The following is a 16053-nucleotide window of genomic DNA, read 5'->3' on the forward strand; positions in this document are numbered from 1 at the left end:
TGTCACTAATAAGTAAGTGACACACTGATTAATTCCAGGCTATTTCTCATTACTGAGGAAGTGACACGCTATGTACCTGGATGTAGTTATAAATGCAGTCAGTTCTGGGGTCACAGGTACTGTCGCTAATAAGTAAGTGACACACTGATTAATTCCAGGCTATTTCTCATTACTGAGGGGGTGACACACTATATACCTGGATGTAGTTATACCTGCAGTCAGTTCTGGGGTCACAGGTACTGTCAATAATAAGTAAGTGACACACTGATTAATTCCAGGCTATTTCTCATTACTGAGGGGGTGACACACTATGTACCTGGATGTAGTTATACCTGCAGTCAGTTCTGGGGCCACAGGTACTGTCACTAATAAGTAAGGGAGCGATGACACTACCGTCGGTGTCCGACATGTAGTGTCCGCTCCTAGTGTCCGCTCAAAATCTGTCACGGACACTAGGAGCGGACACTAGATGTGTCCGTGACACCTGTCATTCACTTGAATGGGCATCGGGTGCGTTCTTTTGCACTCCGTGCCCGTCCTTTCCTGTCCGCAAGAGAAGATGTCCGACTTCTCAAGCGGACAGAAGAACCCTGCATGCAGGGTGTTTCTGTCCACTTGAGAAGTCGGACATCTTCTCTTGCGGACAGGAAAGGACGGGCACGGAGTGCAAAAGAACGCACCCGATGCCCATTCAAGTGAATGACAGGTGTCACGGACACATCTAGTGTCCGCTCCTAGTGTCCGTGACAGATTTTGAGCGGACACTAGGAGCGGACACTACATGTCAGACACCGACGGTAGTGTCAACGCCCCCTAAGTGACACACTGATTAATTCCAGGCTATTTCTCATTACTGAGGGGGTGACACACTATGTACCTGGATGTAGTTATACCTGCAGTCAGTTCTGGGGTCACAGGTACAGTCACTAATAAGTAAGTGACACACTGATTAATTCTAGGTTATTTCTCATTATTGAGGAGGTGACACACTATGTACCTGGATGTAGTTATAGCTGCAGTCAGTTCTGGGGTCACAGGTACAGTCACTAATAAGTAAGTGACACACTGATTAATTCCAGGCTATTTCTCATTACTGAGGGGGTGACACACTATATACCTGGATGTAGTTATACCTGCAGTCAGTTCTGGGGTCACAGGTACTGTCACTAATAAGTAAGTGACACACTGATTAATTCCAGGCTATTTCTCATTACTGAGGAAGTGACACGCTATGTACCTGGATGTAGTTATAAATGCAGTCAGTTCTGGGGTCACAGGTACTGTCGCTAATAAGTAAGTGACACACTGATTAATTCCAGGCTATTTCTCATTACTGAGGGGGTGACACACTATATACCTGGATGTAGTTATACCTGCAGTCAGTTCTGGGGTCACAGGTACTGTCACTAATAAGTAAGTGACACACTGATTAATTCCAGGCTATTTCTCATTACTGAGGGGGTGACACACTATGTACCTGGATGTAGTTATACCTGCAGTCAGTTCTGGGGCCACAGGTACTGTCACTAATAAGTAAGTGACAAACTGATTAATTCCAGGCTAATTCTCATTACTGAGACAAAACTGATATATGAGTTATACCAGAAATCTACATTAGTTCCTGACTAGCGTATATTTCAGTTCAGGTGCACTTGCATGATCTAGAATTATTAACAGGCTGATGCCTGTCTGGCAATGAATTAAGACAGACATAAGAATTGCCAGTCTTAATAAATCCCCCCTAACGTGTGAATCCAGCCTTACTGAATTCCTGATTAGATATCATTACATTTTTATTTACTGCCTTAGAAATTATGTGTAATATACTGTCTTTGTTTGGTAAGCCTATAAAACCCACACATTCATCCTTAACTGCATAACTTTTTGCTGTTTGATAGTAATTATGCGCTGGTACATTGTGCAATTTAATCATATCACCGCCATCTACTTGTCTGTTAATGTGTTGTGAGATGTTCAGATCTATGTTAATGCATCACCATTGCCCATTACTCCACTTCTTAGAGCTGCCTCTGAATTATTAATATTGTTCTGTTTACAGAAATAAATACACTAATCTATGTGTAATCTTAATGGAATTCTCCATAATGTAATCACGCCTACTGATATAAATCAATGCACTTAAAGGTCTTCTGTCCGTCTATCCATACTGCCATAGCTGGGATTACACAGGGATTATTCACTGCTGATCTTTTGTCAGGAGTTGCTGGGTGTCTCTATGCATGGCTAATGCCCTGCTCACATCTGCTTTTGTATTCCGTCTGGGGAGAGTCCGCATGGAGACCCCTGAATGGAATACAAACACAATTGCAAGCACTGTGCTATAAAAGCACACAGACCCCATTATAGTCTATGGGGTCTGTGTGCTTTTACAGCACAGTACTTGCAATTGCGTTTGTATTCGGTTCGGGGGGGGGCTCCATGCGGACTCTCCCCGGACAGAATAGAAAAGCAGATGTGAACAGGGCATAAAGCAGGGGTGGGCAATTAATTTTCCCATGGGGCTGCATAAGAAATTAAAACTATTCTAGAGGGCTGCGCCATGGCGAATTTAGCTCCACCCACTTCTACGTTGACTCCGTCCATGCTCAATCATCTTTCCATGTGCCCCCCTACAGTCACCCGTACGTTATATGTCCCCACATTATAATGTTCTCTTCCAACTGCCCCGCAGTATTAAGTCCCTCTCCTGGTGACCCAGTTTAAACTGGTGGAGACTAGAGGGGACATGAAACTGGAGCAGCTGGAGGGGGGCATTAGCAGTGGGGGTAGTTGGAGGGGAACAATAAATTAATGGCAGATAAAGTGGGACATTAAATTGGGGGTAACTAGAGGGGGGAATTAAACTTGGGCAGCTGGAAGCAGACATTAAACCATAGAGGTAGCTGGATGGGGACATTAAACTGGGGGCAACTAGAGGCAGACAGGTCCCCCTTCCAGCTACCTCTACGGTTTAATGCCCCCTCCAGTTGTCCCCAGTTTAATGTCCCCCCAGTTTAAATGCCCCCTTCATCTACCCCCAGTTTCATGTCCACCCCTCCATCTGCCCCCAGTTTCATGTCCCCCCTCCATTTTCCCCCAGTTTCCGTAGATATAATTGACATGCTGTGATTTTCAAAACTGCAACGGTTTTGGAAATTGCAGCGTGCCTGCACTGCGATTTTTTCCACAATGTGGGCATGGGATTCAATGAATCCCATCCACTTTGCAAGTCCTGTAAAATGCCACGATTTTTCCCATGACATCTCCACTGCAGCCAAATTGCGGCGTTTCCGGCCTGTGGGGCTCTGGCCCAAATGGGTTTTCTCACTTTAGGCTTTCAGCTTCTCTCCTGTCTCTAATCCCTTCCTGAAAATCCTGGTTTTCAGCTCCACTTATTTCTGGACTAAGTGTATGGTTTACTTAAAAAAGCAGGGATGACACACAGGTTGTTATCATTGTGTTATCTGCGCTCATACATTGGAGTAAACAGAAAAAGCCGCTAATACAGACAGGTATAAAGCTAAGTTCATACTGGGTTTCTTGGTCTGGACCGAAAGCCGTGTAGCCGTGACTGAAAACCGTGCACTGCACCGAGACCCAGCCGAGCACTCCGCTCCAGATAAGGCCCAATGAATGAGCCTAGTCCGGAGGAGGGAGTGTCTTCAGGCCGAATCGCGAGGCGAAACGGCTTGAAGAATGAGCATCTCGCTTCTTTTTTCCGGGAGCCAGAAGAAATGGCTCCCAGAAAAAAGACCTGAGTGGCCTCAAAATCCTGACCAAAAAACTCCATATGAACTTAACCTAATATCTACTCCATTTTTGCAGCTCTTCAATAAGACTTAGACAAACAGCCTATAACTACAATAACTACGACTGGGCTGTGTGTATGAGCAAATAGAAATATGTTGGATCATACAATACATGTGTCTGTACTTTGATCTGTAATTGTGGACCTACACATACGGATCAAAAGTACAGTGATGTCAAGGAGGACATACATACTCACATGGTGGGTTAACAATATTGTTGTTAATGGCCATTGCTGTCACCTGTCAGAGTAACGGCCGCATATGGAGTCCCCTCCATCTGAGCCTGTTCCCATTGACATTAATCTAAACAAATGAAAAGCTTCAGTCATGTTTGTTTCACATTGGGGTGAATGCAGCTGTCATTTAACGGCTGTTGCTCTTGATATCTCTATGAATTCACTGCTATCTTAGTTCCATGTATTACAGATGCAGAAAACAGGTTACTGGGCTGTTGTAACAAAGGCTTTAAAGCTACATTCACACAACTGAGGTGCAAATTGTCCATTTTTCACAGCAGTCTTATACCTGAGGGCCATCCATTTTTATGGATCCCCATACACTTGAGTGTATGGAGGAATTCTTGAAAATTGAGAAAAATAGAACGTGACACATATTTAGATGTTCCATTACAAAATGTCGGTATAAAAAATGGATATCACACAGCTGTTATTCACTGCCATGTGAATCTAGGTTAAAGGGTTAAATTTGAAAGCATTCAGGTATAAGGAAAAGATAAAGGCGGCCCAGATGCCACAAATGACTTCAGAATTGCTCATTAGTGAATTAGTCATTAATGAATCATCTACTGTCAACCCTTAATGTTATAAATATCCCTCTGCAGTCTGATGAGACCTGGAAAAGGTTCTGCACCTGCTGAATTAGGCTAGGTTTACATCTTCATCGGAGTCTCTATTGGAAATCAGTAGAGAAAAAAAGTCCTGCAAGAAGGACATTCTCTCCACTGCTGTGAGTTTCTAAATGGCAGACATGTGACAGACACCTAATGGACCCCTTTATAGTCAATGATGTCCACTGAGCACTTTGTGTAAGGGATTTCGAAGCCAAATCAATACCTTGAAATATTTACCATATTCCTCATGCCATCCCTGAACACTTTTTTGCAATGTGGCAGGGCCCATTGTAGAGCTGAAAGGACCATGGCCTCCCAGGAATACCATTGTCATGAAGATATATACTTTCTTTGAAGCAATGTTTAGGAAGTTACATTGGTACATTGCAAAGTATGATCCACATGAAAGCCAAAGCCCATGGTTTTCCAGTTTAACATTACCATGGTTATCATAAATGCATCAGCACTTGGTCAGCATGGGCAGATAAAAGGTTCCATGGGACATGGGCTGTTCAAAAAACTTGGGCCCACCCTCATGCCAAAGATCTCTGTAAAAGAATAATGTCCCATAACGGTAATCCACACAGTATAATGTCCCATAGAAGCCCCCTTACAGTATAATGTACTAGAGTTGCATCTCCATGCAGTATAATGTCCCATAGTGACCCCTGATACAGCATAATATCCCATAGTAGACTCCATACAGTATAATCTACCACAGTTGCACCCCCACATAATATAATGTTCCACAGTGGCCCCACCACACAGTATAGTGGCTTATAGTGGCCCCTCCACACAGTGTAATTTTCCATAATGATACATACATAGGGTTGACCATATGGGTTCTTGAACAGGTTCTTTTAAAAAAAAAAAAATTCCAAAAATTTTAGTTCAGAAGAACATGAAATTTGGGGGGTTTCACCCAACTACTACTAATATACTCTGGGGTCTCTTTAGCCTCTAGGGTATAATAAGCAAAGGCCCTGGGAAGTGAGCAAACATAATAATCAGTGTTACTCCCCTGACTGCTAAATGTGGATTCAAACATCCATTATTTTTGCAGGCAAAAATGGAAGCTTGCTTTACTTTTGTCTGTAGTTAGGATAAAACACACTCATTTAAGTCAATGGTTAATTTAAAGAGGTTGTCTGGGCAAAAAAATTATTTTTTTAATTGGCTTAACCTGTCCCCGCTGCTTCAGTATTTTCTCAGTGCAGTCCGGTCCTGCTGCTCCGGCGTCTTCTTGAAGTGAATTTCCTCTCAGGCAGTGATGGCCTAGTTCCCTTTTCCTGAAGCCACTAATTGACCTCAGCGTTGACCTTTGAGGCTAATCAGCAGCCCCAGGAAGGGACTCAGGACATCACAGGAAGTGACATCAAGCATCCATCATTGAGGCCACTGATTGGCCTCAACAGTCATATGCAGAGGGGACTTCTGCAGGAAGACAACAGACCAGCAGGATCCAGCCGCACTGAGAGGCACTGGAGAAAGGTGAGTATGATTTTTTTTTTTAATTTTTTCACCTTCCCCTGTTTATTTAGAAAATAAAAATTTTGCCCAGACAACCCCTTTAGGTCAATCCCTGTACCAACTATTTTTCAGGAACATTGCTAGAAAATTATATGAACATTACATTTGTGCAGTCATGTGGCCCTTTTCAGTAAGATAGACCAAAATAGACCCCCTTTGCTTTTTTTTTTTTTTTTTAAACATGACATACCGTTGGAACAGCAGAAACACATGGACAACCTTTAGAAGAAAAACTGACATTCTCACAGAATAAAAATGGAACGTGTGAATATGGCCCTTGAGTTTACAGTGAAACAAAGCTTTTAATAAATCCATGCCAAGGTGGTAAACAAGGCAGACATTTCAGACAAGTTTGGAGCTAGTCTAACACAACATGTTAAAGGGCTTTCATCTGATGTCAGAATCTTTATTTCCATTTAAAATTCCTGAAGGAGAAATAGAGAATTCACAATCTCACCTGACATTTTACGTGTCTTGACTGTCACTTTTTTTCTTTCTTTTCCAGTTTGGCAATAAATCATGTATAGCAAGTCATAGAGAGAAATATAAATTATACATCTGTGAGTTCTAGCAGAGCAAACAACAATGAGAAGCAATACTGGATGTGTTGGTTTTCCATAGCTGATTGATAGGTCTACAGATTGACGTATGGACGAGCAATCGCATAATGTGTTTGTCTTGTCTCATTCTTTGCAGAAGATCAATGAAGCGAAGCAGACCCAACGTGAATGTTATGAGAAGGAGCTGATTAACCTGCGCATCAAATTTGAGGAGGAGACTGTACAGCTAAAAGAGGCACATGCAAAGACGTTAGAAGAGATGTCATGGAAACATCAAGCAGTGCTCGAGGCAGCACAAACATCTACAAATAAGGAAAAGAAGAAGCTGCAGATGGTGAGTCACAACCAATGCAGACACAACACTTAATTGAACGTTGCTATTTCTAAGCAGGCTGTGCAATATTGGTTTTACAGACTTGTAAATAAATGTTCATTTTTCGGTTAAAATTTACATTTTATATCTTCTCTTTACATAAAACAGTGAGGTCAGCACTTTGAGCATTGGTTCACTTGTACGTATATTACCATATGTTGACCCAGATTTATTTAGAGCCTCCTGTCTCTTCACAATTATGGCCCACCACAGGCAGGACCCATGCACCAGAAAAGAAAGCTTGTCAGGGACTGGCATAGTTTCCTGGTGTAATTCAAGTGGACCCAAAAGACAGAAACCTAAAGGCTACTGTGAACCTAGCGATAGATAATTGCTAGGGTTGAGCCGATCTTGAAATTTCAGGATCGTTTTTAAAATCCGATTTCCGATCATTTTCCATTCAAATCCGATTCCGATATCAATTCCGATCCCAATGCAAGTCAATGGGATTTTTTTTAATAATTGAAGATCAGATTTTAAAAACGATCCTATTCACTACACAGCATGTAGTCCAAAAATTGTTTCAGTTTTTGGACTCCACACTGTGAGTTATTAAAAAATAAAACCTGGTGTCTGCTTACCTGCACAGATCCGCTGCCGCTCCCAGTTCTTCTTGGTCCAATAGCAAAAAAAAAAAAAAAAAAAAAAAAAGTCAATGAAATGGGAGTTACACTTTAAGGCCGGGGCTTCACTTAGAGTAAACATGGTAATTTGACCACTGTATTTTCCATTACCTGCAAATTGGATGGAATTCTGGCTAAACCCATCTACACATTCCAGAAAAAAGCTGCAATGAAAATGCTGCAATTTCAAAAAACACTTGCGTTTTAGTAAATTGCATTTCCTTGGCAGTTTTTTCTGCAGCTTTTTATTGCTGCGTTTTGTTGCATGGGAACTAAGCCTTAAAGGGGTATTCCCATGTCGCATACTCAGCAGTTTTCACTGCTGTAAAATCTTCTTTCTTCCTGGTTTCTTGCATCATTTTGTGGGCAGGGTTTCATGTGCAACCTCCCGTTTATCTCCGCCCCCAAATTTGCATGTAGCCCCGCCCACCCATATTGGACTATGAAGTACAGGCAGCAGCAACTCCATTCTGTGTTACATACAGAGACTGCCTGTCTCTGCCATAATGAACACAAATGAGTTAGCTAGCCTGATAACTGGGAGAACAGAAGACAGTTCAGAAATGAATGCAGCTCCTCTCCTCTATCTGATAGCAGGGAACTAGGTCACGTGGTGTAGACACAGGAATAGCTAGATACACAGGCTCGCTCCCGTGCACTTAGCCCCTCCTCCCTCCCCCCTGAGAGCAGGCAGATACATCACTTGACTTTTGAGCAGATAAGTCAAGGGCTGTGTCAACAATCAATTGAATAAAGTAAGATAGTGGACAAACAAAGCAGTTTTGCTGAAGCAATGTATTTAGGAAAAGTCTTACATCCACATTAACAAGCAGTATAGATAGGATCCTTGTGATGGGACAACCCCTTTAAGGAGGAAAAGGCAACAGAGTAGCAGCACTCACAGTTTGTAGAAAGCAATCCTTGGTTTGCCCAGGAATGAGAGCGACTGGATCTTTCATGTCCTTGGGCACATGCGGTTGTATAGATTGCTGTTATGTGCCCCAGGGCTGGAGATATCTTTGTCATTATAATGGAAACGATCTCTGCCCACTGTCAGAAGGGCGTTCCTGACAGTCTAGCCTGGCTGTGAGGAACGCCCTCCTTGTCAGTACTCATCCATAGACTTGTACTGAAAAGACATTTTAACACTTGAAGAAGGAGACCTAGTTTCTCTGAAACATGTTTGTTGTATATGAGCTTTCAATCAAGTGGATTATTCTTCTAAAGAAGTGCAGGTATCCTCTCTAAATTGGAGCTTCCAACTTCTTCCTACCATAGACTAGTACTGGGGGGGGGGGGGCGTTCTACACAGCTTAGTGTAATGGTTGTGTGGTAAGGAATGCCCCCTCTGACAGTGCAGGGCTATGGACAAGTACATTCAGGGGAGCGTTCCTCGCAGCCCAGCTAGACTGTCAGGAACGCTCTTCTTACAGTGGGCAGACATTGGTAATTGCACTGATATCTCTTGGCCCAAGGCACATAATGGGAAAGCAGACAGTACGCTGAATTCACTGTCGGCTTTCTAGCGGTATATAAAACTGCGTGTGCCCGAGGATATGAAAGGTCCTCTTTAAGCAAGAGAATCAGAAAAGGGAATTGTAAGTGTGGAAAGTGCCATTTTTGTCAGTTTAACTGACAACAAAAGATTTTTTTAATTGGGTGGAAATAATATCTTAGTACACCACTTCATACATGTTGAGTCTGGATTTATGATATCTGCAATTGTTTTTCTATCTGGACAGTTTTATACTGGAAAAACGATGAGAAATTTAGATTTGCATATTTTGGCACTCAATCTCTAAAAGGTTCGCCATCACTATTCTTGGCAGTATATTTTTGGCCCTTGTTAGTTACCCGGACCATGACCAATGAGAATTTGACAGTCGCACAATGTTTTATCTTTGCTGAAGACATACATTTTAGCACAGTATTATTAAAAGTTATATGTTAATGCATTTTTCTTCCTTTGTTTATTTGTACAACATAAGTGTCTGACTTCACAATCAATTCCCACAGAAATGCTCCAAAATCTTATGGAATGGCTTCCCAGAAGAGTTCAACCTATTTTAGGGAGACCCTAAATAATAATGCCTAAGGATTTAAAATGAAACCCCATTGAAGCTAAGGGCCCATGTTGCAGAAAAGCAGCTTTTTTTGCAGATTTTGTTGCAGTTTTTTGAGCTATGCCACTATTTCATTTGTCTTAAACAGGAACTTCAACAACAATTTGAAAAGGAGAAACTTTGTTTGGAAGAAGATAAAAGTCAATTGAGGCAACAACTTGAAAGTCTAAAGGAAGAACTGACAAACAAGCTGACAACTGCCAATCAGGAGGTAAATTAGTATTAAAACCTCTTCTAATGGCTCGAATCTTGGATAATCCTTGTGTGTGTTCAATATTTTTATCATGTAAATATTAACCCGCTCCAGCATTTTCACATCGGAGAACATGTTAGCACATTTCCATGTACATGACAGTGATCGTACAGGTTCAGAAGCTGTGACTAACAGCTGGGCTGTCAAACTGACAGCTACATCAGCTTTGCGTGATCACAGGGTACTGATTGGTTGATATGGCAACCACAGCCTAATAATTGCCCCATGGCTTCCATCATAGCCTTTTTATTAGGTACTGCTAGAGGAGTATCCTAATAGAATTCCTGTTACAATTATTTACTACTCTGTATTGGGGACAACACACTGCAATACATACAGTATCACAAAAGTGAGTACACCCCTCCCATTTTTATAATTTTTTCATTATATATTTTCATGGGACATTGCTAAAGAAATGACAGACACAATGTAAAGTAGTCAGTGTACAGCTTGTATAACAGTGTAAATTTGGCGTGCCATCAAAATCACTCAAGACATAGCCATTAATGTGTAAACACCTGAAAACAAAAGTTAGTACATCCCTAAGTGTCCCAACCGCTAAGACGCCCCCCCCCCCCCAGTGATAAGAGGAACAGGATCCCAAAGGTCCTACCGTGTCATCCATGAATGACCGGCTCTCATACACTTCTTTCGGACTACTGAGCTGTGCCACTGAATTTGAGACAGTTGGAATTTTTTTTATTTATCTAGGTGACACAGTTCCAGAGCAATCAGTGCAGTTAATTTTGCTATATCATAAGCTAAATACGCTCTTCGATGTCAAGAGGGTGGTATCAGTTAGGCAAGGGGGCTTAATTCTATGCTCTGACACTGTCTGAGTCACCCTCCCTACTTCTGGATGACACCACCCACTTGACAATCGAGAGTTTAGCATATCAGACACCAAAATTAATAGTTGTGGTTGCTAAGGAATGGAGGGGGCTAGAGAAAAAATTCCATCTGTGACAGAAACAGTGGATGTTTTCCTATATCTGTATGACTCGCCTGCTGATGTAACTACTGTTCTTTTTACTTGCTGTATTCTTTATGAGCCACAGTATCACTCTGAATACTTACCTTTGAAAGTTTTTGTGCATTAAACCTAAATATATGTGTTTAAAATAGTTTGGAATGATCAAGGCCAGGGCTATATTGAAAAGGGTTCTTGCCCAGATTCTGGCCTGGTTCATCAAGTTAGAACCTCAGGCATCTGTACTGGTTTCAGCCCGAGGTCTAGCACCTTATTTATTCCTTCCCCCTCTCCATGTGCTTTGGTATGACATTTATTGTGGGGACTGGCAGACTCACTTATTATTATGTTTTGGGGGTTTTTATGCAGATTGTGAGCCCTGTATAGGGATCACAATGTGCTTTTTTTTCCTATCAGTATGTCTCTGAAGAATGGGAGGAATCCATGCAAACACAGGGAGAACATACAAACTCCTTACAGATGTTGTTCCTGGCGGGATTCGAACCCAGGATTCCAGCGCTGCAAGGCTGCAGTAATAACCACTAAGCCACTGTGTTGCCCCTTGACAGACTCACCTATTGTAATTGTAAAGTGAGTGGGTCTGCCTGTCCCCACAATATATGTCATACCAAGGTATGGGAAGAGGAGGGAGAAATTTGATGCCAGAAATCAAAATGTACCTAATTGTTTAAATCCAATTTTTCCATATAGTGATACCTCAAACAGCTCTCATGAGCTGACATAATGTTACTTATAGATATTGGCTGCATTATACAGTGTACTGACAGTCAGATGAGATGGAGATCTTTCTATGGCTCCTAGGTCCACCATCTTGGCACAACTACTAAGTCCTACCAAGCCCAAATATGATGTCTCTGTAGGTTACACATCATCATTTCAGGGATCTCTAAAACTGACTATAAAATGACCACCTACTTCCCTTAACACTCCAAAAGTGAAACCTGCATGTATTGAAAATGAAAATCTTTAACTTGTGTATGTCTGGAAATCATGAATTAAAAACTGATAGTACTAAAGTGATAAATCCATATAAAAGTACATTTCAAGAGGTAAGAATGAACAAATTTGCAATTGAAATACAGACCAACAATGACCCATCTATTTGTTCAGAAACACAAACTTAAATCATTTAATCCCACTGATATTCATTGTAAGTGTTTTCTTTTATTACATTTTATTTGCTTGTAAGCAGACAGAAGACCTTTTCTTTTTAGGATTCATTGCCTTGGAAAATACAGTCTTGTCTTCAGTATGTATAAATCCACCATAATGCTTGGCTGTTAACTTCTTGACTGCTCGGCTTTGATTCACTGCTCTCCATGTGCTGCTACAATTACAATGGAAATGAAAATGGTACATTTAGAAACATTTTCCAGACAGCCTGATCAACAATAGTCCCTTTAAAAGCCTTGGTATGAGCAGAGATCGCTCACATAATCTTCATAAAGTCATGATCCCAGAGGACATTGAAAGGGAAACTCCATTATATCTAGCCTGAACAGAGAATATTAACAGACACGATGAGTATGAAGAAATATTATTAATAAGGCCTTATTGTAATTATTTTATCAATTAATATATTGCATTTGGTTATATGCAGTATACCGCAGTTAAAGCATGCCACTTGACAAAACTGGGGTCAATAAGCATCACTTTGCTTTTGGTGACATTATTTTTTTGACTGATCAGCATTTTTTGAATTTCCTACAATTATCATTAGTTATTATTTGGGATGCCATATTGTTCGTTTGTACTATGTGTTACAAAAAAAAAGTCATTAATTAAATGACTAACGTTTCTCCTGTGCTCCATTTCTATGTCAGTCTTTTACAGTACCTAATCTTTGTTGTTCTTCATATAGCTCCAGGCATAACACTGGGATGATTGTATAGCAACAGTGTGAATCAGACAAACATATATATATCACCTATTCAGACACTAATACTTCCATACAAGTTGTTCATAGAGGGGCCGCAACTTGCATTACAGTTACTGAAGTTATAATAAAGAAAATTACAGTTCAGCATCCCTGATACATGCATACTTGAACTATTAACCTCTATAGAAGAATATTAATAGGAGGATACTCTCACTATCCTCCCAGCAGGCACAGATGGTACTGCCTATATACTGCATCCCAAAATATTATGCAAGTTATATTTTTCTCTGATTTTCCTAAATGGTCAATGCAAATCACATTTGCTACAATGTTCAAATTTTATGAGTCAATTTTGTCACAAATTAATACATCAAAATTCATTGTTCCAAATTATTATGTACAACAGAGTTTCTAAACATTTCATACATTGTAAAGAACTGAAAATTGTCATTTGTTGAATTCACAGCTTTAAAAGGTCACATTTACTGAAATCAAAAGTTATATCAATCAAAAACATCTAAAAAAGTTACGTGTTAGCATAGGATCCCTTCTTTGATATCACCTTCACAATTCTTGCATCCATTGAACTTGTGAATTTTTGGATAGTTTCTACTTGAATTTCCTTGCTAGATGTCAGAATAGTCTCCCATAGTTGCTGTTTTAATGTGAACTGCCTCCCACCCTCAGATCTTTTGTTTGAGAATACTCCAAAGGTTCTCAATAGGTTTGAGGTCAAGAGAAGATGGTGGTTGTACCATGATTTTCTACTTTTATGCTCATAGCAGCCAATGAGATGGTACAGAGTCATGAGATGGTGCATTTTCATGCAAGAAGAAAATTATTTTGCCACAGAAGGCACAGTTCTTCTTTTTGTACTTTAGGAGAAAGTGGTCTGTCAGAAGTTCCATATACTTTGCAGAGCTCATTTTCACAACTTGAGAGATCCTAAAGGAGCCTACCAGCTCTCTCTCCATGATTCTGGCCCAAAACATGGCTCCTTCACCTTCTTGTTGAGGTTGCAACCTTGGTGGGACATGAATAATACACTGCGTGAGGCTAATTAGACTTGAACATGTTTGGAAGAACCCACATTGTTTTATTATTTTTGTGTGTGGATATTTTTGAATTTGATCTTGTTGGAACATGGTGGCCATCTACCAACCAACCACTATTCCATACATCCAGGGTTGCATGCCACTCAGTAAACAAGACTGTTTCAAAATTAGTCTTCTGTCTGGACCCACTGCAACTGTTTCTGTTTGTGAGCTCAGTTTTCGGGTGGCCAAATAGTAGGTTTATGCACAACTGCAAGAACCTATCTCATTATGCCTTTATCTGCACAAACCCATCTGTTCTCTGAAGCAGCCACAAATCTCTTCATAGTACTATGGTTATACTTAATTTTTGTGAAATATCTAAAGTTTTCATACCTTGTCCAAGCCATTGCAGTATTTGACCGTTTTTGGCAGCAGAAAGATCCTTTTTCTTTCCCATATAGCTTAAAACCTACTTAATAATGTGGAGCATTCTTCTTAAGGCTTAGGCCCATGTAGTGACGTTCAGAAAAAAAAAAAAAAAACACTGAGGAAAAAACGTAATGGAAACACATTGCAGTTTTTCCGTGTCGTTTTTCTTGGCATCTTTGCAGAGTTTTCCACGGGCATAATTGTCATGCTGTAACTTTTGAAAATGAAGTTTTTCCGCTGCATGTTTTTTTCCTGCAGTAATGTGGATCAGATAAGCAGGAATCCCATCAACTTTACCGGTACTGTATCGGTATGCAGTGTTTTCGCAATGTGGGGCTTCATTCTAAATAGGTTTCATATAATTGGGCTCTGCTGGCAAACTATTTATCACGGGTGATTGAGATTTATTTCAATGATCCAAATACCCCTGAGACACAATAGCAGCCAGAATTTTAACTGAAAAACAAAAAAAATAATCTTTATGACACTCAAATCCAATTAGTATAATTTAACGTGCTGAAGCTGCCCATAAGATGGTATACTGAAGCATCATGAGATTGATAGTAAAACACAGAGATATTAAAATCAGGGTGAAATCTAAATTGAAGATGGTGTCTGATTAGAAGCAGACATATATTCATAAGTAGTGTGATGGACAATCCAGTGGAAGATGCAGTGCTAGAAAGTTGTGTTTCTGCTGGAGGTCTTCTTTAAATGGTTTGTCTGACAATTATGGGTACTTGGATCCGAGACTGTAGTTTATGATATTTGGGAACATATGTTATACATTTACTACATTCCAAAATGACAGTGACCTAAATGGTGGCCCAATATTATAAATTATTAGCTTTGTATAAATGTGTAAACTCATTGCCGTGTCCTAAGATTTATACTGTTAATGTATTATGAATTATAGAATGCAGTGTTTTTGGCAGATTTGTTTTGCTCCATTGAATTCATAGTAAATTCAGAAAGAGCTGGAGAGAAAATAGAGACCGGGATGGCTTGTAGTTAAAATCAGATATTGTACATTTATAAAAATATTTATTTACTCAGCGGCAAAACTATATAATGTGGCTCCATTGTTGCTAAAATGAGATTTTTTATATACTCCTAGAAGAGGAGAAATATGTTAAGTGCATATCTTTCTGACATTGGCAGAAAATATGACACCTAGATATAGTACATGGGGACTTTTTGAGCACCGTTTCCATTTTTGAAGGCAAAACTTTTAATACTGCATTTTGTAAGATATTAGGTGGCTGAATAACGGGGTGAATGGGTATGTAATGGCCATTGAATAGGTGTTCTACTAGTAGCTTTTATTTTTACTTGTATCAGCAAACAAAATTCTGACAACTGAATAGCAGTTCCAGTTATACCTCTCCGCATACACCTGCATATTACATCTTATCACTTACAATCGCTCCACGCCTACCTTATACTTTGTTGCTTATGCGCAGTGGCAGGTGCATGTGCCAATGCTTGGCTTAAACCTTACAGTTCTGAATATGCAGAAAATAGACTAAGCAGTGCATTTGCATTTCAAAATGTAAGATTGGCCCAACCATTTGTCTATATTATTTAATATTAATA

General features: G+C 40.2%; 1 protein-coding gene across 4 annotated transcripts in view; it reads left to right on the forward strand.

The window, feature by feature from the left end:
* The window catches only part of FAM184A (family with sequence similarity 184 member A), a 110658-nt gene that overhangs the window by 61999 nt on the left and 32606 nt on the right, over window positions 1-16053 (forward strand). For all 4 annotated transcript variants that reach the window (XM_075268046.1, XM_075268047.1, XM_075268048.1 and 1 more), the window contains exons 5-6: window positions 6886-7083; window positions 9957-10079. In XM_075268046.1, the coding sequence (XP_075124147.1) occupies window positions 6886-7083; window positions 9957-10079 (321 nt within the window). The remainder of the gene's footprint in view (window positions 1-6885; window positions 7084-9956; window positions 10080-16053) is intronic.

This window comes from Leptodactylus fuscus, chromosome 3 (genome assembly GCF_031893055.1).
Source record: "Leptodactylus fuscus isolate aLepFus1 chromosome 3, aLepFus1.hap2, whole genome shotgun sequence".
Taxonomy (NCBI): Eukaryota; Metazoa; Chordata; class Amphibia; order Anura; family Leptodactylidae; genus Leptodactylus; species Leptodactylus fuscus.